This window comes from Ischnura elegans, chromosome 11, assembly GCF_921293095.1.
Source record: "Ischnura elegans chromosome 11, ioIscEleg1.1, whole genome shotgun sequence".
Lineage (NCBI taxonomy): Eukaryota > Metazoa > Arthropoda > Insecta > Odonata > Coenagrionidae > Ischnura > Ischnura elegans.
In genome coordinates, this window is record NC_060256.1 from 58,812,840 (window position 1) to 58,838,081 (window position 25,242).

A 25,242-nucleotide genomic window follows, 5' to 3' on the forward strand; every position below is an offset into this window, starting at 1 on the left:
AACCCACCGCCCAACAGGCAGAGCCATAGTCCTAGTGCAAAGTGTGTACAAATGTCGCTCCTGCTCTTCGATGAACTCATGATCCGACACATCTGGCCTTTGCAAGATGGAGATGGTAACGGGCTGTGATGATTGAAGTAGCCTTCGAACTTCAGCAACACGATGATCTTTCGAAAATCTGAGTTTCAACACCTGCGGTTAGAATAGTAAAAGTCAGGAATTGTTTATCCCACAGCTAAAACCCATTTATTCAGAATATAAAGTTACTGAGCCATATTATACAACATAAACACACAGGCAGATCTCAAAAAATCATTGAAGACTATCACAGTGATTTTTTTTTTCAACTTTCTGAAAAGAAACCTACACAACAATTTCGTCGATACGACCCTCTGCATTTTTGGGTCCTTGAACTTTGAAATAACGAGAGTTTACAGTATTGGCTCATGTTATCATACAAAGAAGCTGAGAAAAATAAGCCTTAACCTTCTCTCAGAATTTAAGTGTTTTTAATTTTGCATTTTTTTCAAAACTCTATGTAGTTTAATACGTATGTATCAGTACAATAATAATCGAGCATTTTAGTTCTCGAATAGTCTCTTTTGTAACCTTTCAACAGACATTTAGGTATACAGGCGGTCCCCGACTTTCGTACACAATGCGTTCCCGAAAACTTGTACGAAAGTCGAATGTACGAAAGTCGAACCATTGACTTCCATACTAATTAGGGGTTACGTTCCAAAAGAGCGGAATATATGTACTAAAACCTTTTTTTTCACGGAATTCATTTCAATTGACTTAATTTTAATAATATGTTAATAAAATTCCTCAAATCATCTAATTTCTTTCGAAAATACGCAGAAAATGCAAATAAAAGTTTAAAAAACAAGAACTCCGTTGGCTATCGAGTGAAACTTCCTCTTGGCGTTCAAGTTGACATTCCACTTATTACGTCCACTATAAATAAAAGGACATATCAAGAAGCATAACAAAATGTAGTTGTTGAACCCGCACTCTGGATACCTTTTAATTTTTACAGCAAAATTCGACATTTGGCAGGTGACATTCGTGATCGCGTATATTCCGCATGTTATTCAAAAAAGACGAAAGATAAACGGAATTCGGGTGATACCTATTTCGTGCAATATCGTTGCTGAAGGTTTACATGAATTAAACAGCACTCCAACGAAAAAACACAATTAGAAAGAAGATCTTACTAGCAGTTTTATTGAAAGCTATTCGATGATGTCTAGGCAACTTCTTTTGAAAAATATCTTCAATGAAGGCTTTCTTCTTCTCTTGATAAAGGAGCCTATAGCAGGCAGTCTCTCTCCCAAATAAATCACCTAGATTAGAGTCAATTACCAACAATTCCCTTCATTATATACGTTCGTATTGTTCGCATATACTGCCGATACTGCCATTTGAAACAATTGAATGTTGGGATGCGCAATAAACATCGCGGGAATTTAAAAAAAAATACAGACCAACGTCCGAAAGTCCGAATTTAGCGTACGAAAGTCGAGTAAAAGGTGTCAATTTTGAGCGTACGAAAGTGCGAATTGTACGAAAGTCGAGTGTACGAAAGTCGAGGACCGCCTGTACTCATATGATGCTTCAGATAAATGGGGCAGCTTCTTAACAAGGGAAAAGTGCACTGATCCTAATCCATCACCATTAGGCCCCGGGTACGATACGAGTGGCGGACAGCGAGTGGCGTGAAAGTGGAGTGAAATCGGGCCTCATTTAGTTGCATGTAAATCCATTGAGGGTGGGTACGATACGTTTTAGCGGCGAGCGACAGTGAGCGGCGCTGCCCAGTGCCGCTCATGGTTCCAAGTCCAGACCGATTTCTTTTCCACTGCCGCTCAGTAGATTCATCCTTCAGTGTAGTTGAAAATGTACGCGGACAAACATCAAAGTAGTGAGGATACGGCCAAACAAGGGAAGACAGAAGTTAGAAAAGGTGAGAAACCTGAGCGGTTAGAAAATTGCCGCTCGTATTGTAGCCACTGCTGCCGCTCACGTGCCGCTCAGGTTGCCGCTCGCATCGTACCCGAGGCCTTAAGCATAATGTACTGTAGTCACAGCTATGACATTGAGTGAAACTTTGTACAAAACCTCAGATTAGTAATAAGATGACTATTGATTTTAGACACTCGATCTAGACCAAGTCCATTTCAAAAGGAATACCACATGGTTGGATAATATTGAGAAAAACTTTCCCTTACCACACAGTATCACTCCTAAGACCTTACATTTCTGTAAAAATGCCAGAAAAGGCAAGCCAGGACAGGTATAATTACCTCTGTGTTCATCCCTTCCATTCCATCATCCACACCATCGGTAGCGTGAGATGCCTTACGAGATTCTGGGCCATGGGTTCCAGAGGCACTAGCCCCACCACTTGATGTTGAAGTGCCCGTGGCAGCCACTCCAGAGCCAGCAGTACCTGTCACCAATTTACTGTCACTATCATGTGCTGTGACTTTAGATGCAAACTGAAAGATGTGAAAGAATTGAAAAATGATAGGTCGTCTAAAGGCAAGTTATGTAATAATGATTATGATCATTCAGTAAAACCTCTATGTAGTGAACCTCTTGACATCATAAACCTCCATACATCATACCACCCCTACGGTTCCATCAGATTTACATGTAAATTTATAGGCAAACCTCTTTGTAGTGAACCTCTTTATATCGTAAAACCTCCACTTATCATACCAAGGAGATACCCCCAAGATAGCCCTACTACCTCCACAAATCGTACCGAGACAACAATAGACCATTAATGCAGCCGCGATTATGTACATGGAATGACATTTTCAGCAAAAAAAGTTTCATGCTTATTTTTTTTCATTTACGCCTTTAATATGTTGTAATTTTCACATTAATCATAAGTTGTGGCCATTTTGTTCAATATGAGAGCATACCTAACAGTAAATAAGAAAAAAGTATACAACTATCCTAATCATTTTAAGTGACTGTTGAATTGAGGGAGTTCACATTGTTTTCTATCAAATCATGGTAAAAATCATGAGATAGTGCTCGCTTTACGTAATTATTAAATAATAAATTTATATTCACTGATGCATGCATTTTTGTTTAAACACATAAATATAATGGTTTTAAAGACAGTAGTGCCTTTCATTTCTAAAGGATATGAAAAAATGGTGCCTACCACAAAAACCTCTCAATAGTGAACCTCCATACATCAAATTGCCCAAATTTTGGTCCCCTCCATTTACGATGCAAAGAGGTTTTACTGTATTATTTTTCCTAAGATCATATAAAAAGGAGGAAATAACACACATTAAGAATCATGAACAAAGTACAAACTAGAATCGCAAACTATATTTTTTTTTCAATACAAAAAAATATCACACTGAGAACCACATTGAGTGCAATATTGAAAATACCAACATAATAGTAAAAAATAAGAAAATGTATACATAAAGAGCTCATTCTCTTTCACACTAAGAGAAAAATTCACCATAAAAAATATTTTGGCTCTACCAAGATATGTTTGCACCCATATGAGTGACTGTATACAAAATACTTGTTTCAAGCAGTGATTGTTATGCTTGCAAAAACCACACATTGGAATTTTTGGTGCCACGACAAGGGAGTTGCACAAGTTCACCATAAATTTCCATGATTTCAGATTTCATATGATGATATGATACAGAGGGAAGGAAAGGAACTATCCACAAGATCATCTGCAATCTGGTTGGTCATGTAAAGGAATTGCAGTTAAAGCCTCTCTTTTATTAGCGCGCAGATGCCTCTGCTCACCAGCCACTTGCGTGATGGCATGTCAGTTGACTTCAAGAGACCACTTAGCCGCTGATTTACTAATATACCAGATAGAATAGGATAACAATTACACTGCATGATCTAGGAACCACAAAAGTTACCTCCCAAACAATAGGGTAGTTTCCTTCATCAAAGAAAACGAAATGCATTCATTGCAATTCCTTACCCACTATCAGTGTATTCATAATATACAAATTCTTTGGTTTTAGAAATCCCAGTTTAGATGAATGGCAACGGTCAATTTTAACCTCATTTGAAAAAGGCCAGATTGGCGCCCATGCGATTCCACTCCACGTGACGTCACAGGGACCTAGTTTCTACATGAGAGGATAGGAGTTTTACATCGTCTGAGATTACCAATGCATGCATGAGTCACAGAGCTCAGGGAAGCATCTCTTAATAATCACTTATTAAAATTGTCTAAGGTCGGAAAGTTTCCTTCGTTTGATAAGGTAGTAATAAGCCATATTTAAGCCAAGCGCTACCTGCTAGCAGGGTACTCAGCTACCTGCTAGCAGCCTGTGTCGTATCAGCGCTCAAGCCTCGCCCCAAGGTCACCTCACACGCCGACAGCTGGAACCAGGAATACGTCACATGGACTTTACCCATCATTCCTACTTAACCGTCGCGTTTTTGCGCGCTGGAAAATTTTCAATTTTTGTTTAATCGCGAAAAATAGATATCGTCACTCGAAAATCTAAGAGCGTGAAATGCGCACTCCAGGAGTAACAATCTTTCAATTTAGGCAATAAAAAGATAATAGAAAATTTTTGCGAAACCACCCTATTTGTGCATGATGCAACTGTGTGGCATGGTGTCTAACAATTAAGTTTCTGATATCACGCAAAAAACCAGCACATGAGACCAAGCAACTCCCAAATTTACTCAGTACTAGAAAGCAAATCATTATTTTGCTCTTTTAATTTCCCAGAAATCAATATTCAGTCATCATTTTGAGAGAGACAAATAGACCAATGCAGTTTAAACAGGTGGTCTACCTCTAACCACAAAAATTGCACCAGGGTGCCTTCTCTAACAAAATTATGACTGAACGACAAGTTTCATTAATAAATATATTTTTTATCGTAGATAAAGACAGTATAAACCTCTTCAAACATTGATACAATGTATTGGTCATGAACAACCGATTTCTTAAGATTTTTTAACCATATTTCACACATTAATGAGAAAAATGTGCTCAACCTTAATGTATCCTGTCAACATTATTGAAATTTAAATTACAAGCTTAGATATCATAGGAAACTTGGTAAAAAAGTTCAGCTTTGCAGTTACAAATTTCAAAATAACAAATGAGTTCCCTCGAATTTCTTTGCATCGAGGTTCCACTGCACCATATCATACTCTATAGTAAATACCACACAAAATTTCTTACCTGTGATGATGGCTTTGAAAGCATACCATTGGAGGGCTTTGCAAGCATAGCGAGGTCCTTCCTCATGATCAACTTATATGCAGCAGTAGGCCAGTTAAGGGGTGGGTTCTGTCGACAGTGAAGCAAAGCCTCATGCAGTGGAAGAGCTACCCCTGAGGGCAGCTGGGCAATATTATTCTCCGTAAAACCTTTTAAGGAAAGGTATGCATTAGTATATGCAAGATTATTATGAAAGCTAAAACCCTCTGAGAGCTAACCTTCTTACTGGGGTACAAGTAAGAAATAATCCACCAGCGGTTTTTTTTACATAATTTAAGTTTAAATAGTTGCTACTGAAAAAATGACATTTACATGACTGATAAATAAATTTAATTATTCCGATTCATAAAAAGAGGTACTGTACATGACAGCATATAAGACTAATTGCTTATAAGACTTAATTTCCAAAATAATTGCTCAAATAAATCACCTGAATCTAAATTCTGAAAGTTTGACCTTAATGGATTAATTTTCAATGCTGACTCCATTATATTTATTATTCAATTGAAGAATGCTGTAGAGGTTATAGTTACTATTATGCACATTTCTATCCCGTGATGTTATTTCTCGTTAATTTATTTTATTATTTATTCCTATTGTTTTGCTTGCTTCAGCAATATCGAAGGACTTGGGAGTGAGATATCGAACAAGCTTGATCATTTATACGTTCGATATCTCGCTTTGATTTATACGATTGGATAAGATCTAAAAGGAACTAACTTAAGTTGTTGTGGTCCTGCACCTTTCCGTGGACTTTTTTTCTTGCACATACCATTCTGAAATGAGGGTGCGTCTTAAATACCGTCCAATATGGTGTTATATGTTGCATCAGTCCCTACCGCTTTTCGATAGTATTTTTTTTTCTGAACGGAGAGGGATGGCGACCAGCCAGAAGGACTGCGTAGTTGCTGAAGGGTAGCGAGGCAATGTGGTGCATACTCGCACGTGTGATCCATGTAATTTTCGTGTTGTGTATTAAAAGAAAACACGGAAAGAACTGTGTTCATGTTCATTTCATGACATATGGTATATCACAGCAAAGAAGCCTATATATTGGGTTCGCCACAGTATTGGACTCAATGCTGCACTCAAGATCCTCTCCACTCACCTCTTTCTGCCATATAGAGCACAGCTCTGTACTGACGTGGGAGTTGGGACTCCTTATTGTGAAACTTGGAAAAACACGAGGAGGACTGCTCCTGCCTACCAGACGTAAACATGGAAGTGACAAAATCGTCAACATCCACATCATCAGATACATGACTCAGAAGTGCAGCCAACTGGAAAATAGAATATTAATCATTAAGGCTATCACTTTTATTTTTAGCCCCTATTCTAAATTTTACATAAAACTTTAGGCAAAGATAAATATTTTTTTACTTTGGAAATTTATTTATCTAATGTACCAATTATACTATATGTAAAAGGGAGACTGACCATATAAAAGTAATTAAATAAATAAAAAGTTGCAAATTAAAATCCACATTAATTTTTTTTCGAATAAGAACATTATCTTTCAGCAACTCAATGGGGCTGAAAAATATGAGCAATTTTTACTCCAATGCAAAACTCCAACATTTTTCCATTCAGAAATGAACATTGACTCACAACAAGAAATCTGATATGTGGGAGAGGATTTATCGCTAATTTTTATGATATTTATCGGTCAACACAATGCTAAGTTGTAATAAATATTTTACATTTAATCCTAGAAACAGTAAGATGCCTTCCACGGCTACAAGATTAAAGCTCAATTTTTTTGATTAAAATTATTTGGATTTGGCTAAACCAATTGGCTCACCTTGATGACATCTTTGCTCTTCTCATTTACTTGCTTTATGTGTGGAAAGGAAGCAACTTTTTCATTTTGGTATATTAGGCACAGATGGCGAAATACATTAGGAGGCTCCATGGGAATCACCCCTGGGTTATTTAACTTCATCATATCGTCCACAGTAAGCTGTCCTCCCTGAAAAAAAAGCATTCAATAACAGGTCTAGTTTCATCTTAAAGTATCATAGAATGTCACATACCAGGTCAAAATAATGTTAAAAATGTAAGCTGCCAACATAATAAGAGATTATATATCATCAAGAGAAGGTTACATTAAAATAATATGAAAGTGTATACCTCAGCTTTAAGCACTTGGCAATACTTGGGGAAATCTCTCCAATACTGATCAATGTAATTTTTCTGCTGGAGATCGACCGCCAGTTGGTGAAGAAGCTGTGCTAGCATTGGTAAACTCTCCCACCGCAAGGTAGTCAACTTCAGCTCCTATATGAGAAAATACAATAAAAATAGCTACTTCACACACAAAATTTTACCATCAAGATCATAATAGCAACTCATAGGTGGAAGCATTTGCATACCCCAAGAAATTAATCCATAACAGCATGGTAGATTTATCTGATGAGTGTCTTATACAATTATAAAACTGTCAATAAATTGTCCAAAGTTTTGTAACACATCTGGTTTTAATAGTCTGTACTACAAGCAATTTTCCAAATATTTCCGAAAAATAACTGCAACTATGCTTGTAAATGTACATCATTTTAAAGTTACTTTTTAACGTTGTAACTGATAACAAATATTTAAAAGTAACAGTAACTGAGCCTTGCCACATCTTTGTTAGTACTTTACTCATCTCTAACAAAAGGACTTATGGGGGAAGACGGGAGCGTGGGGCTCCCATAGAGGGTAAGAGATGGTGTAGGTCTGGTGGAACTATAAGTAGAAGAATTTAAGTAAACCGGGACTAGCCACGATGATAACTTTATGGTAGTCACCCGCAATTCACAAATTGAGCCAGGAATCCACAGAGAAAGAATCATTCGCCTTGACTCGGATTCGAACCCAGATCCCTCGATTTCCGGCCGAGTGCTTTCACCAGTTAAGCTACCGAGGCATCATTCTCCCCTTTGGAAATTTGTGGACTTTACCCGAGAAGGTCTGTAATTTCAAATGAAATATTGCAATTGTGATCGCGTTGTCTTCTTTTAGATTTGTTCCTTTATCTGTTAGCACAGTGCTATTGCAGGAAAAAAATCTTTCTGACTCTTATTTGCAGAGGGGGTCCAAATTGCTTAAAGGCACTAAGTAACAAACAATGTATCAGACAATTTGAGCTCCTTCATTGCTTTAATTATATCCACTGAACCCTGGGAATTTTGCTTTTGTAGTAATTTCTGTAATACTCCAAACCCCAACATCAACTTTTCTGTCTCCATTGACTCGAGGTAATGAATTTTTTGTCTTCAAGTCAGGGTTCACATCTGTAGTTGGAACTTCTTGGGGATCAAAAACTGGGATCTTTTCAAACACCTGTACATGTCCCTATTCATAATGCATCACTTTCACAAAGTTATGCCTCAAACAATCAAAACAAGAGGAATTACAAGTTCTCAAGGACTCACCTCATACAGCAAATGTAATGAGAAGAGGATAACTGGAGTGTAAGGAAAGAGCACAGCCGATGAGTTGATGCAAGCAGCGACTTCATTGACATCCTCTGTAATCTTTTCCACAATGTTAACCATAGGAAGGTCAAATCCAAGGTAATTCAACCACGGTTCCATACCTTTCTCCCTGCAGTCATTGACTAAGAACTCCCAATCCTAGAGGAGAAAAGAGAAAATGGATGCCAACAGAAGCTTAGCAAGGAAATAAAACTTCAGCTAAAGCTTAAACACAGGCAGCACCCTTGACTGATAGGATTAAACAAGGTACTAACATGCCATAAAATAACAAATATAGAAGTACTACCAGTTTAGATATTAACTGTTAAATTACTGATATTACTGATACTAAATACTTTTTATTATTGCATCCCATTAATTAAAAATTGTACCAAAATGTACACAAACACATTTCCTTTAGCATAAATAAAAAATCACCATTTTATGATTTTTAGTTCTATAGTTACATGTGATTTTTCATTTTTTCTGTGGCTATACACAGAAATTTTTAAAAGGTGAATAACTTTCTTTAAGTTTTGTTGTGCTGAGATAAAGTTATCTTAATTCATCATAAGTATCTTTTTTAAAGAGAAATTGGTGATGGTCACCTGATAACTCTCAGACTGATTAGAGACTGAATAGTGGCTGAAAATCAAATTTTTTACAGTAGAAAAGCATTATTTGCTGATAAGTGTTAACAGGCCCAGCTGGATGGTAAATAAGAAAAATTTAGAAATGGTTCGGTTAAATTTTCATTAATTGTTACACACCACCAACTGCTAGAGCAGACCATGATGAAATTATGAATAGCCACCTATAAGTGACAATCACATTGAATGAATCAATACTGTGCATTTATTTAAAAATAATACCACGTAATGAAGTTCCCCTCCAGTAGATAAAGAAATTCAAACTGATTTTAGTCATAAAGGCACCAAAATAAGATTTTCCATCTTCAGACCACAGCCAGAAATCCTGCCATTTACAAAGTCAGGAGTGACTACCAAGAGACTGATTTTTGTGAACGTTTATCCACTGAAGAATTACATACCAAAACTGATTGGCCTGAAGTATGATGCCTTTCACAGCTACAAGATTAAAGCTCAATATCTTTGACTAAAATTATTTGGAGCGAGTCACAATGCCAAAGGCGACTTTAAATCATTGGATATGACTTTAAACTTTAAGTTCTGAATCAAACCTAGCTGTGGAGAGGTGCACAAAGCTTAATGTATAATTCAAATTGAGGATTTCATTATAAATCTGAGAAAAAATAATTTTGAAGCGATAATGGACTTCAACAAAAATACCAATTAACAATCATGAACTCAATAACAATAATCACAGTTACCACTATAGGCACCTTATTGTAAAATTTGACCATTTGGACCATTTGAGAAAGGTAAAAACAAACTAAACTAAATCGCTGACCTCATTTGATCCTGCATCTGATGTCTTCTGTTTCTTTGGAAGAGTAGCAGGGCTGGATGAGTACTCATTTTCTTGCCTCTTAAAGAATGCCAGCTTCTCCACATTATAACCAATTAGACCTGAGGTAAAAGCATCATTTAGCATTTAAAGAAAGGAATTGAAACAAATTAATAAATTCTCCATCACCAGCCTTTTTACTGCGTTAGATTTTGATTCTCATGGGCAATGGATTAATATTGTAAACATGAAAAAAACTAGCTGATGGAGTTGAGATTGCTGACCAATGATAATGACATATGCAATGAGATAAAGAATGTGAATACAGTTCTTGATAATTAACAATTAAATCATTTATGATGAAATAAATAAAAAAAACTAGTGCTGACTATTCCAATTCATCATTGTTTTTGAATTTGCTAACCTTTCAATCATCCCAAGGATGCATTCTAAAACTGAGAATAATTCAATTAAGTCCCAGGCAATAATTCAGTCAATAGGCCCAGAGCAAAATATATTTCTAAAGTGAAATTGAGTGCTGTGGCAACAAGAAGTTTGGGAGACAAGCTCAGATGAGAAAAGACTTGAGGCCACTCAAAGAATTTCTCGGAACAGAATGAATCAACTGATAAGGTTTTAGAATCCAGTGATTCTATGGAAAATAAGTGAAAAAAATAGAGTATGAAGATCAAAAAATATCTTACAACGTAAAAGCCCACTTACAGGAAACAAAAGTTTCCAGTATGCATGGGAAAGTGTGCATTTAAAAGTAATGAAACTGACTTCATCGACATCTGCACTTTTCAGTGCTGTACCCAGGGTTCCCACTCAAACTAAATTATCAAATTCACGGTTTTTTCCAGGTTTTCACGGTCTAAATTTCGCCAAATTCACGGTCTTTTGATAAGGCATTTTAGGAAGAAATATTGATCACGTAACAATTACCGGCCGCACTTTTAACTAAACTAAAAAAATTTAGCAAACGCGATAAACGCCGGGAATGCAAACGCAGCAATGAAAGTGTTTTTAGGTCGCCAATAGTCGCCAAAATTCAGAGCCAGCTAAATGTTGTGGCGGCTAAAGGCTAAGTGGGAAATGAAGGGTGGCAGGGAAGTCAATTTTTCGCCAGGATTAATGGATTAGCTACCGGTCTTCCAATCACAGGCTTAAGGTCTGTGTATCGTCATGGCACACGGACCAATATTTACGGGGATCGGGTTGGTGTGGTGGCTAGAGTGTTGGCTTCCCACCCGGCGGGCTCGGGTTCAAATCCCTGCAGTGGCAGAGAATTTTCAGAGACTGCCCGATCCCTGCTTGAATGTTGTGTGGAGGACATTTCAAGCGCAACACTCGGTCCGTCGGATGGGACGTTAAGCCGTGGTCCCCTTGGCGCCTTTCGGTAAAGAGCAGGCTAACGCAGACGCCGGGTTTCTCTCCACCCTTCCTTCCATACCCTTCCCTCATGGTGCAAATGACCTCAGCTGTCGGTCGCCTCCTCCAAATACCATACCGTACCAATATTTACGCTTTGAATATACGTGTGTAGATAAATGCATGGACAGTGTCTGCGAGTGACTGACCTTGAAATAATGATCGACGTATCGATTTTTCTTTTCATCAGTCAATCATAGACCTTTAATCCAGTTTGAGAGGTTTCTAAGGTTTTACGACGAAATTCACGGCTTTTTCCAGGTTTTTTCACGGTAGACAAAATTCATGGCTTATTCACGGTTTTAAGGTTTTCACGGTTGAGTGGGAACCCTGCGTAGCAGTCATCGTGCGAAAGCTTTCATGAGATTGCATTGCATTCAGCATAGATGCTGGCAGCAGCACCACCATTGCTGACAGGAGTGTAAATGATCTAAAAAGTAAAAAAGGGACTCATCGTCTCAACTTACCAAGGAGAACACCAATAAATAACTCCCATTCTACTTTGGGAGAGATGTCTTGTGAGCCGGGTGCATTCCTCACTCCATACCACTTGATAATTACCTGCATGACTATGTCTCGAGGTAGGACTTGCTTCAATGTATTTAAACAGTCGGCAACTGTAAGAGGCAACAGAGCGATTAACACATAGAGCACTATCACAAAAAGGCATAATGCAGTTTGTTTAACCCTTGGGCTACAGTAGTTTGTGATTTTAGTTACCACCCTTTACATGACAGAAGCAGGCCTGGGGGAATTGTGAGGACTGGCCTGGGAGAGTTAAACTTAGTCATCCTTCCGGTGAAGGAGAGTAGCCAAGCACAAGATATTTCGGCAACAATAAAAATTTTGGGAAACTGCTGGCACTGGTCAAACCAGGGTTGATAAAAATCATGATTTTTTTCAAAAAAATCATTTTTGTTGATTTTTTTTATTTAAATCAGATTTTATTGATTTGAATCGGATTTTATTGATTTGAATGAGATTTTTATGATTCTCCATTCATCAAAAATTCAGTTATTTGCAAAACTAACTAGGTATTTGGGCAGCATATTGGAGAATGATCGTTTGCAGAAACAATAAGAGGCAACATACTCTAAACTTAATACAACATTTAGTCAATCAGGGGAGAGAACTATGGAAATGCCAATGGTATCAAATTAACAATTACACCAGCATAATATAAAATTGCCATTGGAAGTATCAAATGTGCTATATTATGCGGTTCTAAAGCATATGAAGTTTAGAAAAATTCTGTAATTGCAACTTTGTATGATGCCTACGCTTAGAAGTTAAATCAGAAAACAATTTTTTTTCAACGGATACACTAGTATTCTAACCAAAGCCAAAAGCATTCCTACAGTATAATTTCTATTTAAGAGCCACCATTGTGCTGATAACTGTCGATTCATTGTATTAATTAAGAAATAAAAATCAAAATTATACACTTACAGCTTTCTTTTCTTGACTCTTTAAAAATCAAACATATAGATCACATTATGATTTAAATCACCTGATTTTTAAAAATAAAAATCAAGTGATTTAAATCGTGATTTAAATCACGATTTAAATCAAAGTGATTTAAATCAATCAACCCTGGGTCAAACGTTCAAAAACATTTTCCCCGCAGTCAACGCGGAAATTGTATAAAAACATTGCCGCAGTCTAAGGGTTGAGCAACGAAGATAATATCAATGGCACTTAAATAAATGGCCTGCATTTGAGCATCTCATTTAAAAACTAATTTATATTATCTCAACCACAACTTCTGTACAAACTCTTCTCTTGAAGTAGTAAAGCACGCAACAAACTTAACCTGATTACGAAAAGAAATACAGCAAAACCTAGAAAACAAAGGTTGGATAGGACCTTTGGATTTCCAAGTATTTGCCGAGACCACTTAGCTATTCAGATTCCTTGATTTTCTTGCCAATTTACTAAAGTTTGCGGTACCAAACCGAGGATTGTTTAAAGCCAAGTTGAAAAAACTACTTGTCTATAATGTATTATTCAGTTGATAAATACTTTGACGATGCATTTTAACTCTTTATGTAAATATGTGAACAGGTAAGTTCAACAGATTCAGGCTTCAATTGGTGGAAGTTAGACATATTTAAGTAAATGAAAGATCGTAGCACTTTTCCACAAGAATTTTTAATGCGTACAACGCGTTTCGGCTCACTGAGCCATCATCTGGTACAAGACGCTTGAACACATGTGAAGATCCCTTTTATACCCTTGAGAGAGGAGAGTATTGGAGAAGGAGAGGATTTGACATCTTTGAGGATAGGGGGGGGGGGGGGGTGGGAACGGGTGTACAGAGTATAGACAATGGGGAAAGATACAACTACGGGAAGTGGAGAACCCACGCTGGAGGGAGGGTTCTGGTCATAACTGTAAAATGACGACACGTGCGGAAGACCATAGCAAAACAGGAGGAGGGGGTGTTGAGAAGAGTGAAAAAAGGGGGGGCTTAGGGTAAAAAGAGGCCGCGTGTCTTTTGAAAGTGAGAGGAGTAAGTAGCGACGCAGGAAAAAAAAAAAAAAAAAAGGCGGTAAAAAGGCGGTTCCTGCATCGCTACTTACTCCTCTCACTTTCAAAAGACACGCGGCCTCTTTTTACCCTAAGCCCCCCCTTTTTTCACTCTTCTCAACACCCCCTCCTCCTGTTTTGCTATGGTCTTCCGCACGTGTCGTCATTTTACAGTTATGACCAGAACCCTCCCTCCAACGTGGGTTCTCCACATCCCGTAGTTGTATCTTTCCCCATTGTCTATACTCTGTACACCCGTTCCCACCCCCCCCCCCCCCCCTATCCTCAAAGATGTCAAATCCTCTCCTTCTCCAATACTCTCCTCTCTCAAGGGTATAAAAGGGATCTTCACATGTGTTCAAGCGTCTTGTACCAGATGATGGCTCAGTGAGCCGAAACGCGTTGTACGCATTAAAAATTCTTGTGGAAAAGTGCTACGATCTTTCATTTACTTAAATATATGAACAGGTAATTATTCCTGATTGATTACATCTGTATTTTTCTTTATTTACATGTATTATTGACGTGCCTTATATCTTGTCCATTACTAATGTACTAGATCGTTGGGCAAATAAAGATATTATTATTATTATTACTAGATGTAAAGCCCCTGCAGTCCATCCAAAATGGGATATTGGCATCTAAAGATACTACCACTGCTGAACTCCATTCCCCACCAGAATCTAGCACAATGAAGATCAGCAGGTAACACGCCATGGGAATAATGGACCCAGGGTAGCATGGTGGTTTGCACATAAAGCCAATGTTCCATGGCTTGATTTATGGTCCAGGGAAATTTTTCCTCAAAGTAATAAATGCAAATTTCACCAAAATTCCACAAGGCAGGCTTGAAATATGTCACAAGAAATGATTCGATTCTGAAACTGGTTCACTTTCAAGGATGCAGAGTATGAGGTCGTTAATCAAGCTAATGGACTTTAGATCAAGAACATTACTTACCCAAAGAGGATGAACAAAGCTCTGGTAGAGAGATTCTGAACAGGGGTCCATTTGTGTATTCCTGGGAAGAAAAAATGAAAGGTTTGATATTGAACACTATTATTTGGATTATAACTGGATTAGAAATTATTGCAGGCACATCAGCAAAGTAGATTATGATTATTATAACATTCCAACAGTGGGTTCAGAAAATAAAAATTTGACAAGTGTTAGAGCTGTGTCATTCATGAATGAATCGTTCAAAACGAACGATTCAAGGGCATAAACGGAAAGAATTGAATCTACGTTCAAAATGAACGCTTTGATGGAAGATTTAAATCCACCAAATCCAAATCATTCAAAATGAACGATGGAAGATTCAAATCTGCCGAATCCAAACCGTTCAAAATGAACAATGGAAGATTCATATCCTCAATATCCAAATCGTTCAACAAGAACGATTTGAATTCGGGACAGTAAAAGAGTCTGCAATATGACAGAATGAACTTCGAATAAGAGTTATTTACATTAAGATTAATAGCATTTCACAATTAATTTATCTTAGACTATTAATTTTGTATAGCATAATATTCAGACAAATCAAAGAGGTTTAAAAATCTGAAAGCAATTTATTAGAGATGCCTTTAAAATGAAAAATAATAATCACTGTGAATTGCTATCCATCATAATATTTTAAATGCAGTAGGTTGACAGTAGGTTGGTGCTCCATGAAAAGAAGTCAAAAGATGATGACGTCATCAAGATGGTGGATTGATCCATTAGTGGGATCACACAGTTGGCTGAGGATAATAAGTATGCTTGCTATAGAGTGGCTAAAGCTGAGCAGATAGAAATGTACTGCTGGAATGCTATTGCCCCAGATTTGATGCCGACGAAACGGGTGACTCAAACATCGACCAGGCCCAATTCAACAGAAAGGCAGTATGATTCTAGCTTAAATGCATTGCAGGTGAATATGTTAAAATTATTGGAGGGTGTAACTTCAACAAAGATCCATGGGATGTACCAATTTACGGCTGAGATACAAAGCTAAAATAGAGTGATTAAAAAAGTTTGGAATGGTGTGGAGAAAAGAGTTAGCCAGCTGTCCAGACAGTTTCAAGCAGGGCTGAAGAAGAAAAGTACAAAGTAATAATTTAAAGTATAAAACCATTGTTGCAGAAAAAGTGTTAAGCCCTTTAGCATGAGGACGAGATTTCAAGGGCAGCTGCGCTCAGGAAATGTTGAATTCTGTTCATTTCTTAATGTAATTCCACATTTCATAGCAGATACTGATGATTTCGTCTTGAGAATGAGGTCCATGATTTATCACCTTAGTTATTCCATTTACGAAAATCAAATATTGTTGTCTCTCAACACACATAACAAAGTTCATGAAATACCATGTTGTTTGAGAACATGACAAAAAGATCAATTTGGGATTATATTGGGATATAAAAATATATACAACCATGCCTCATATAGCGCAATTTCGATTAGCGATATTGTTTTGGAAAAGAATGCAATCTCGTTCATTCATTGTCAGGGAAGGAAAACTGGGTCAGGTTTCAAGGCATTTAAAGACTGTTTCATGTAGCTGCTAATGCCTCATGGGACTTCAAATTAAAGCCAGTTATGATTTATCATTCACAAACTCCGCGAGCAATGAAATGGTATTCAAATTAGCACTAGCCTGTTATTTGGATGAGCGACAAAGGGGCCTGCGTGACACAATAATTATTTTTAGATTGGTTTGAAAATTCGTCAACTGCCGGCAATGCATTGCTAACCCCTGAGATAGCAGATGGTAGCCCACCCGCACAACAGGAGGGAATTTCAAAAGCACATACGAATTTTTTTTATGTGAATAAAAGTCTTTGAATGCGTGGCTGCTATCTTTAAAGATATTTTAATCTTTAAAAGTTTATATCAATAAGGTTTTTTAAGTCTATTAATATGAATATATATGGTTTAGACGAAATTTGATACTCAACACCTATGCTACCAGGAACGCATCCCTATCATCCCAATGTTAAAACGCTCTCATATAACGCAAATTTGTATAGTGCTAAGATCCCAAGGAACGCATCTCTTGCGCTATACGAGGCATGGGTGTACGTACATGTACTTCCAAGATAAATTTTGCCATTGAAAAACATATGTCATGTTACTTTGCACTGTTCATGTAAACTAATAGATTTTGGTCAATTTAATTTTACAACTACATATAGTTTTGAAGAATAAACGTTAAATTATGTGAAACAATTCTTTGTGATTGGATTAAAATTTAAAAAAATAATTGAAATAATAAAAAAGCTGTCACTCTTGACTATCAGCAAGGACTTACCCCCCTTTTTTTTGGACAGTTCATCTGTTATGTCTTTAAATTAAAGGTTGCCAAACTGAAGAGTTGGCAGATTGAATTACAATTTTATTGCAACTGCAATAAAAAATATTCAGACTATACACTGAGTATCCAGGAGCTAAAATGATATCACATAAAATGATTTGTGAGAAGAAACCTTCATATGATACAAGTTTCTACAACTTATATTCTTACCAATGTCACTCGGGAGCCCACTGGATCCCTCAAGTTCATGATTCCATCTGAATTTAACTTGCTGAAGTCTTGCTTCCCCTCATCCATCATCTCATCAACGGGAGTCTGCACTAACTTGCGCAGGGGGGATGACTTGACAAATGACGCCTTGAGCCCAAGTGGTTTGAACATGATGGGATTTGGTGTGCTTCTGACTGGTGACATGGCATAAAATTCTTCCTCAAAGTTAGCATCCATAGAGGTCTCTGGTCGGCTGGATGAGAGAAGACTGTGCTGCCTGTTGTATCATATTAACACTTCAGTTAGTTATTTAACAATTCTCTAAGTCATTTTTTAAACTTCTGTTCATCATTTCATGCATACAATAGACAGACACAGGGAGAGGCTTTCATAAAAGTATCCTGTTGCTGTCATACAATAGAGAATAAACTTAAATACCCACTACAAACACCCATTTCAGTTATTTATTACAGTAGATTCCGTTTAATGGGTCCACCGGTTACTTGGGGCAGATCTTGAAGAACAGAACCCAATAGACGAATATCCCAGAGTATTCTCCGCTTATTTGGTACAGCATGCCGCTTTATTGGGCCATGAGTCAGTGACATAGACTCTATACTCGCGACAAAGTAAAATTTTTTTGTTTTTAGAATACTATTTTTTTATATTTTCCTCCTTTGATTTCCTCTTATTTTTCACAAATGGTCCTATTCTTGCCCTATTTTGAAAGCTCTTGTTGTTATACTGTCTGCAAGAGGATAGGACTTTTCTTTAATAGGACTTAGTAAAAGATATTCATTCAGCGTCGCCCGAGGCTGTGAAAAATATTTTTAACAAAAATGTTATAATTCTTAAAAATGATAATACATTAACAAAAATCGCTGATTTATTAATCAAATTAATAGTTTAATAAACTTAGATTGCCTTATAAACATTCTCTAGTCTTCTTTCTACAATTTAAAAGTTTTTTATGCCCATATACAAGAGAGTTCGCCTAATTGGGGCAGCCGCTTAATTGGGGCAAAGTGCACAAGTCCCGATATGTCCCAATTAACCGGAATATACTGTATTTGAACTAAATTATAGTAAGATATCAAAATTTGTACAGAACCCCAAGATTGATTTCCACAAGATCTGGTGATTGGACTCTGTTTGGCTATAAACAAGGAATCAACCTCCATTCCAGAGGGTGATAAGTACCTGATGTACGATGATGCAGCAAATTGATTCCCAAGATTGAGTGAGTTGAGGTAGCTCGCATTAGACATGGCTGAAGGAACACCCCCAACCTGAACTTTGCCGACCATTGTGACTCCTGAGTAGAGCACAACACCACCACTCAGCTCCACAACTGCCATCATTTTCAGCTTCTGCACCCATTCATGAACAATTTGATGAAAAGAATAAATCAAAAATATGTTATTTAATTTTCATTTAAAATTCACACTTCAAATGAATAAAAATAAACAAATAAGCCCTCCATGAAACATACGGCTAAAAGAAAGACTAGAAATTCACAACTTACAAATAATGCTACACAAAGCTTTTATCTTGTAGTTAATCTGTAGCATTCCAATGAATTACAGGTAAAAATGAGTGAAAGTAATTTTATGTATATAAAGTCAACTTTTTCTGTAGATACAAAAGAAATTACTTAAGATTTTTAGGTATAAATGTCGCTGATACCAAATTTCAGACCCAAATGATAAAAGTAAAAATGTGTATTTTAATTAATTTGATCAAACAAAGAATCATATCAGATAGATTTATCTAATTCAAAAAAGAAAAAAATGTAAGAAATATATACAGTGGAATCTCAATCTATCACCTTTCAGGAGGATGGATGAAAAAAACGATGAACGCGGTAATGTTTGGCTAGGTTGCCTATGTCCCAGGAAATGCTGGATTTTGGCGCGTTATTATGATATTCATTAAGGGATTCAAACAAGATTATAACTGATTACAGGAATATTAGTACTTTCTCAAAAAACTTGCCATATTGTTGATTCGACTTATCTGTCTTTCTGATATCCTGAAGGAACACGCCACCTTGGTAAAAAATGTTTGCACTCCACTCTGCATTTGCACTGCTATTATGGATTTCTGTCTAATGTAAAAATTCTTATCCATCAAATGCCATTTCAAGTACACATATTTACGAGAGCAATGTGAATGTTGTGCCTAAAACAACCGCTTTCGTCGACGCAGTGATAGTTTGTGAGATGGATCAAAAAGGCCAAAAATAGTTTATTATTTGAAATGTTCCTTTCTAACAATTATATCTTTAATATAATTGAGGCAATGAGTAAAGTGTGAACAATGCTGCATTAATCGTCAGCGGCACGCCTACCTGTTCCTCGGCTTCATCCCACTTATTGTTTTCACCAGGTATCTCACTCTACCCCCACCCCTGCCATCATGTGCTAGTGGACAAACCAAGGCGTTGCAATACTCACCCGCTTCTAGCCCAGATTCTTTTCTTCATCTTCGATTATTTTCAGTCCATCTTTTAAAGTTCTCACTTGTTTCTTCGGAAGGGCCATGGTCCGAAGATGAATAAAAATAAAACCAATAAAAATGAAACCGGACTTTATTGAACTCACACGGAAAACACTCGCTGGTTTGAAATCAACCCACCCTGCAGGCGTTCACCTCGTACGGAACCACTCGTACAAGGTGAAGTTCGGTACTAATGCTATCACATACGGCGTAAGCAGAGCATACAGCAGAGGGTGAAGCATGACCATATGACTGCACAATGAAATTTTTTGTACTATAGAGAAGGCAACTTACCCACTCATTTCTAACAATAAGTAGCGTAGCTTTAGATAAGCAGATGAATTTAAATTGCTAGTAAGGAGAAACGAAATATCCTGAGAAGATATCGCTTCGTTAGCAACTCTGACGAGTGAGACCTGTAGCATAACTCGTAAATTGTAACCTGATGTCCTGTTTTCGAAAAGAAATGCCGCATCAACTGCGGAGAACCTCAGCTGCGAGGATATCGAGATTCGCCAGAAATCACCATCGTATTATTCCAACTATTTCCTTGCTTAAAATGCTTAAATAGCGTTAGAAATACATCGTGTTTTGTATCATTCTTTTTTGAATTACGTGCACATTACTAATATTTCAATCTAATAAAAGTATAATATACATACCAATTGCGGAAATTTATTGTTAGACACCTTTTGGGCTAATAGGTGATTCATGCAGCAGTTAACCTCCAGAAACTGGGAACTTTGAAGGAGATAGGCAGAAAAAATTCAGTGGCCGAGAATCGGAGAGGCCAGAAACGTTTCTATTGTTCTCATGTAACTTGATATTCTCTTTCGAAGCTAAAGTCTTCGTAATATGATCCTTGCACAGGCTGGGAGATTTTGTTTGATTTTGGAGAAGAGGAAAGTGTCAGAGGAGGAGAGAGGAGTGCTGAATGGAGGGATATAGCAGATCTTGGGAAATGTGCTAATAATGTTGCTATCACACAGCACTTAGCTTCTCCCTATGGTAGTTCAATCTCCTAGGGAAGATTCAAACTATGTGTCTGTTGTTATTAGCCACAAATAAACACATTGTAAACACTTCGTCTCATTTTCGTCAAACGATGGATACGGGAAAATTATACGATGGGACCGAGATCTTCAAATGATCAATGCGGGAAAACGATACTTCGGGGAACGATAGATGCGGGAAAAAATTACATTGTCTTTATGGAACTTTATTTGGGACCAGGAACTGCAAACAATGAATGCGGGAAAATGATCAATGCAGGAACGATAGATTGGGATTCCACTGTACAAACATCACAGAATCACACCATATATATTATACCTATGAAAAAAAGACAAAATTAACCATGCGTACACAAGATAGATTCAAATACAAGGCTGGGCATGAATCACTATACACCCATGTCTCGTATAGCGCAAGGGATGCGTTCCTTGGGGTCTTTGCGTTATACGAGAGCGTTTTAACATAGGGAAGATAGGGATGCGTTCCTGGTAGTATAGGTCTTTGGTATTGAATTTCCTCTAAAACATCTATATTCCCATAAAAAGCCTTAGAAAACATTATTTCCATAAATATTTATAGTTTAAAACATCTTTAAAGATAGTATTCACGCATTCAAAGACTTTTATTCACGTTAAAAAAAATTCTTACATGCTTTCGATATTCCATCCTGTCGTGCTGGTGGGCTAACATCTGCTATCTCAGGGGATCTAAATGCGTTGCCGGCAGTTGACGATTTTTAAAACTAGTCTAAAAACAACTGTTGTGTCACCCAGGCCCTTTTGTAGCTCATCGAAATGACAGGAAAATGCTACTTTAAATGCCATTTCATAGCTAGCGGAGTTTATGAATGATAAATCATTTTAATTTGAAGTCCTCCGAGTCATTAGCAGCTACGTGAAACAGTCTTTAAATTCCTTGAAACCTGACCCAGGTTTTCCTTCCCTGAAAATGAATGAACGAGAATGCATTCTTTTCCAAAAGAATATCGTCTCGTCAACACTAGATCTAGTTGAGGGGGAAAGGAGCCACTTTCAATAACAGCTTGGAGTTCATCAGAAAATGTTGTGGTGGCTGCGCTATCAACACTTGCAGATTCACCTGATATCGCCGCACTGAAAATACCTGCTTGCCGTTTAAATTCTGGAACCAACCGCTTTCACTAAATGTCTCGGAGCGATTACCACTCTCGTCTTTTTGTACTGATTCACCATGAACTTTCCGTATGTGTAGACTGCTTGGTTGAAGTTGGTGCGGCTGAGGTCACTGATATTTTAGCTTCGTCTTTATTCAAAATAAGGCATCGTGAGTTTAAACTTCCACGCAATATCGCTTTGACGCTCTCCATTTTCAAAGCAATTGACCCCTCTCAAGTCCTCTTCTAGGTTTATGGTTTTTCTTGATAAATTCTTGATTTTTCTACACGCATTCCTATTTTTTGCCATATTCTCTTGGTTTTTACTCTGTATGGCTGTATCTAAATCACCTTCTTCTGCTGAACTGTATTCCTGAGACGCAGAAGGCCTATGACTGCGGGGAGGGAACGAAGCCATTGTGTTTGAGACTCTATAGCGGACCCTTTTATGTGTTGATGCTATTTTATGCGCAACTCGGCCACCGCTCCATTTCTCCCCCGTGAATACCGATGACCTTGAAGGCTTTAGCGTAGACCCTCTACCTGGAAGTCAATCGCCCGGTAACCTACGACGGCAAAAATACGTCTCAAACCGTATTGCTGAAAAAAAAACTCATTTCCACTAGCCCCACGCTTAATTAGCGATCTAAATTATTTATTATCATTCTGTTAAGGAGACGAGATAAATCTTCGGTAGGCCGGCTATCTGGACCCAATGACGAGTAATACTTTTGGCAATTGCACAGCAATGAATTTCGATTAATATATAAACAAAAAAGAAGATTTGAGGCAAGAAATAATATTAATATGCGTAAATTGATAGAAATTACGTGTGTACTTAGCGCAAGTTCACGTTTTATCACGAGAGCGTTTAAAAGTTTTGATTAGGCTACACTGCGTTGCAATGTTTCCCCGAGGAACGAATTTGCGCTATATCGAAATTGCGCTAATCGAAATTGCGCTATACGAGACATGGGTGTACACACATGTAATCAAGAGGAAAAAATTTTGAGGAAATTAAAATCAAGCCACAAATCACAACAAGTTCATTGATAAATACCTAAAATCATGGAGCTGTGCCACTCTACTAGACCCTAGCCACAGTCAGTGGTCTGGCACACAACAACAGATCACAGATCAAAGTCTAATGACATAGTGCACACAATAAAAAAAAACAATTATTATCAAGCTTTCAAGACCACAATAACATCATTTCATGAAATCACAGCCAACTCCTCCATTTACAGGAGAATTTTACCTATTTTAATCAAAGCAAGACAAGGCAGAGTGCAATAATGGAAGGATTTTGGCTGACTAAAAGCATTAAATACCATAGCAATTGTTGAGACATATTTTTTCCTACATAGGACACGCTTTAAATGCCAGCCAGGTGCTTTCCCCATGGTATATGTATTTGCCTTAGTTAGCAGTTTTTCGTACAAAACTGATTCAATGCATCATGTACCATTATGTACACTGTTATAAAATAGAAGTTAATCATGAGAAAACATTGATTGCAAGGATGTAATGGAAATATTCTTTTGTATGTAACTTTTGAATGGTAGGTGATTGTATTTATTTAGAACTCATTTCAAAATATTTATATTTAATAAGAGTTTTTCTTGCGGTCAGGTTAATATTTCATGGAAAAAATTGACGAAACGAATTTTTGCGAAACCAAAATTTGGTGCCTCTACCAATGAGCTACTAATGAAATATGCCAGATCCCATTTTTATCTGAGAATTTGGATCCCATTTCATCATCCAGAGAGACATAATATCCATGCATATTTGGATTCGACGTAACTGAGTCGACCATCCCTAGTTATAGATAGTGGTTGGGAGGAAAATCACCAAGGGTTAGCTTTGACATTAAATGAGAGGCTGGGTAAGAGAGTGGTAGGTAACAAGAGGGTAAGAGATGAGATTTTAGAGGTAGATATTGAGGCACAACCCACCAACCTTGAGGTGGTTCAAGTTTACATGCCCACTAGGAATTATGCATTAGGGGGAGAAAATAGATAGGGTTAATCAACAGCTTAGGGAAATAATTCTGGAAATCACAGGTAAGAAAAATCTGGTGATGATGGGGGTTCATATAGGATTTGTAAAACACAAATTAGTATTAGAGGTTGAACACTCACGGGCAGAAAGCATGCATCCTTTGCTACAATGATTGTTGTCCCACCGAGAACTAGATTGGCCATTGAGGTCTCCAGGATCTTGACACAATGAACGATGGACTGTGATGCAACAAGGTAGCACAGATACCGCTGGCCAACAAGGTCTGTTGACAAGAACACCTTAGTAGCACTCTGACCACCTCCCCTGTGAATGGATAATGGCATTAGCATTATGTTCAAAACGTGGAGATGCTGACAAGAGTATTCCCCATGGTCCTAGCAATATGATAATTGGATTTATTACAAGCGTGCCACCAATTTTTTTTCTAGGCACAAATAGCAACACCTGGAAAAGTTGGAAAACTATGCCGAAAATAAAAATGTGATTTTTTTCCTTATTCATTCATAAGTCCTATTAGAATTTTTTCTCTCATTGACCAAATTTACGCAAAAACTTTGTCCACTTTTTTCGGTCACGTGACTATAATTTTAATTAAATACACATTATTTATGAATAATAATAATAATATCTTTATTCATCTGTAGCACAATAATAATTGTGGTAGATGTCGTCAATTAATACACCTCTTGTGAGGACACAGTAATAAGAAATACCCTGGATATAGAAGGCAGCAGAATGTAACATATACAAAACAAATGAGAGAGAAATCATACAATTGGAATCAAAATGCAAACGTACATTTAAAAGCTAATAGAGGAGATCTCAATTTCCTCCAGTGAGTATATGGGTTTAGATAATAGGAATTTTTTTAGGGCCCTGCAGAGGACATTGTTGTCAACCGTACTCGCTGAGTTGGACAACATGTTGAAGTACTTAATTGCCTGGTTTTCATAGTTTGATTGACCAGCCTACATTGAGG

The 25,242-nt window shown here is 37.3% G+C and overlaps 1 protein-coding gene across 1 annotated transcript in view; it reads right to left on the minus strand.

Moving 5' to 3' along the window:
• LOC124167725 (anaphase-promoting complex subunit 1) overlaps positions 1 to 25,242 on the minus strand; it is a 72,944-nt gene that overhangs the window by 32,925 nt on the left and 14,777 nt on the right. Inside the window, exons 9-21 of the mRNA XM_046545734.1 lie at positions 24,383 to 24,566; positions 18,794 to 18,963; positions 17,594 to 17,870; positions 15,055 to 15,115; positions 12,033 to 12,182; positions 10,138 to 10,256; positions 8,665 to 8,865; positions 7,379 to 7,525; positions 7,050 to 7,217; positions 6,357 to 6,528; positions 5,210 to 5,397; positions 2,307 to 2,501; positions 8 to 192 (exon numbers count right to left, since the gene is read on the minus strand). Coding sequence (XP_046401690.1) covers positions 8 to 192; positions 2,307 to 2,501; positions 5,210 to 5,397; positions 6,357 to 6,528; positions 7,050 to 7,217; positions 7,379 to 7,525; positions 8,665 to 8,865; positions 10,138 to 10,256; positions 12,033 to 12,182; positions 15,055 to 15,115; positions 17,594 to 17,870; positions 18,794 to 18,963; positions 24,383 to 24,566 — 2,217 coding nt within the window. The remainder of the gene's footprint in view (positions 1 to 7; positions 193 to 2,306; positions 2,502 to 5,209; positions 5,398 to 6,356; positions 6,529 to 7,049; positions 7,218 to 7,378; positions 7,526 to 8,664; positions 8,866 to 10,137; positions 10,257 to 12,032; positions 12,183 to 15,054; positions 15,116 to 17,593; positions 17,871 to 18,793; positions 18,964 to 24,382; positions 24,567 to 25,242) is intronic.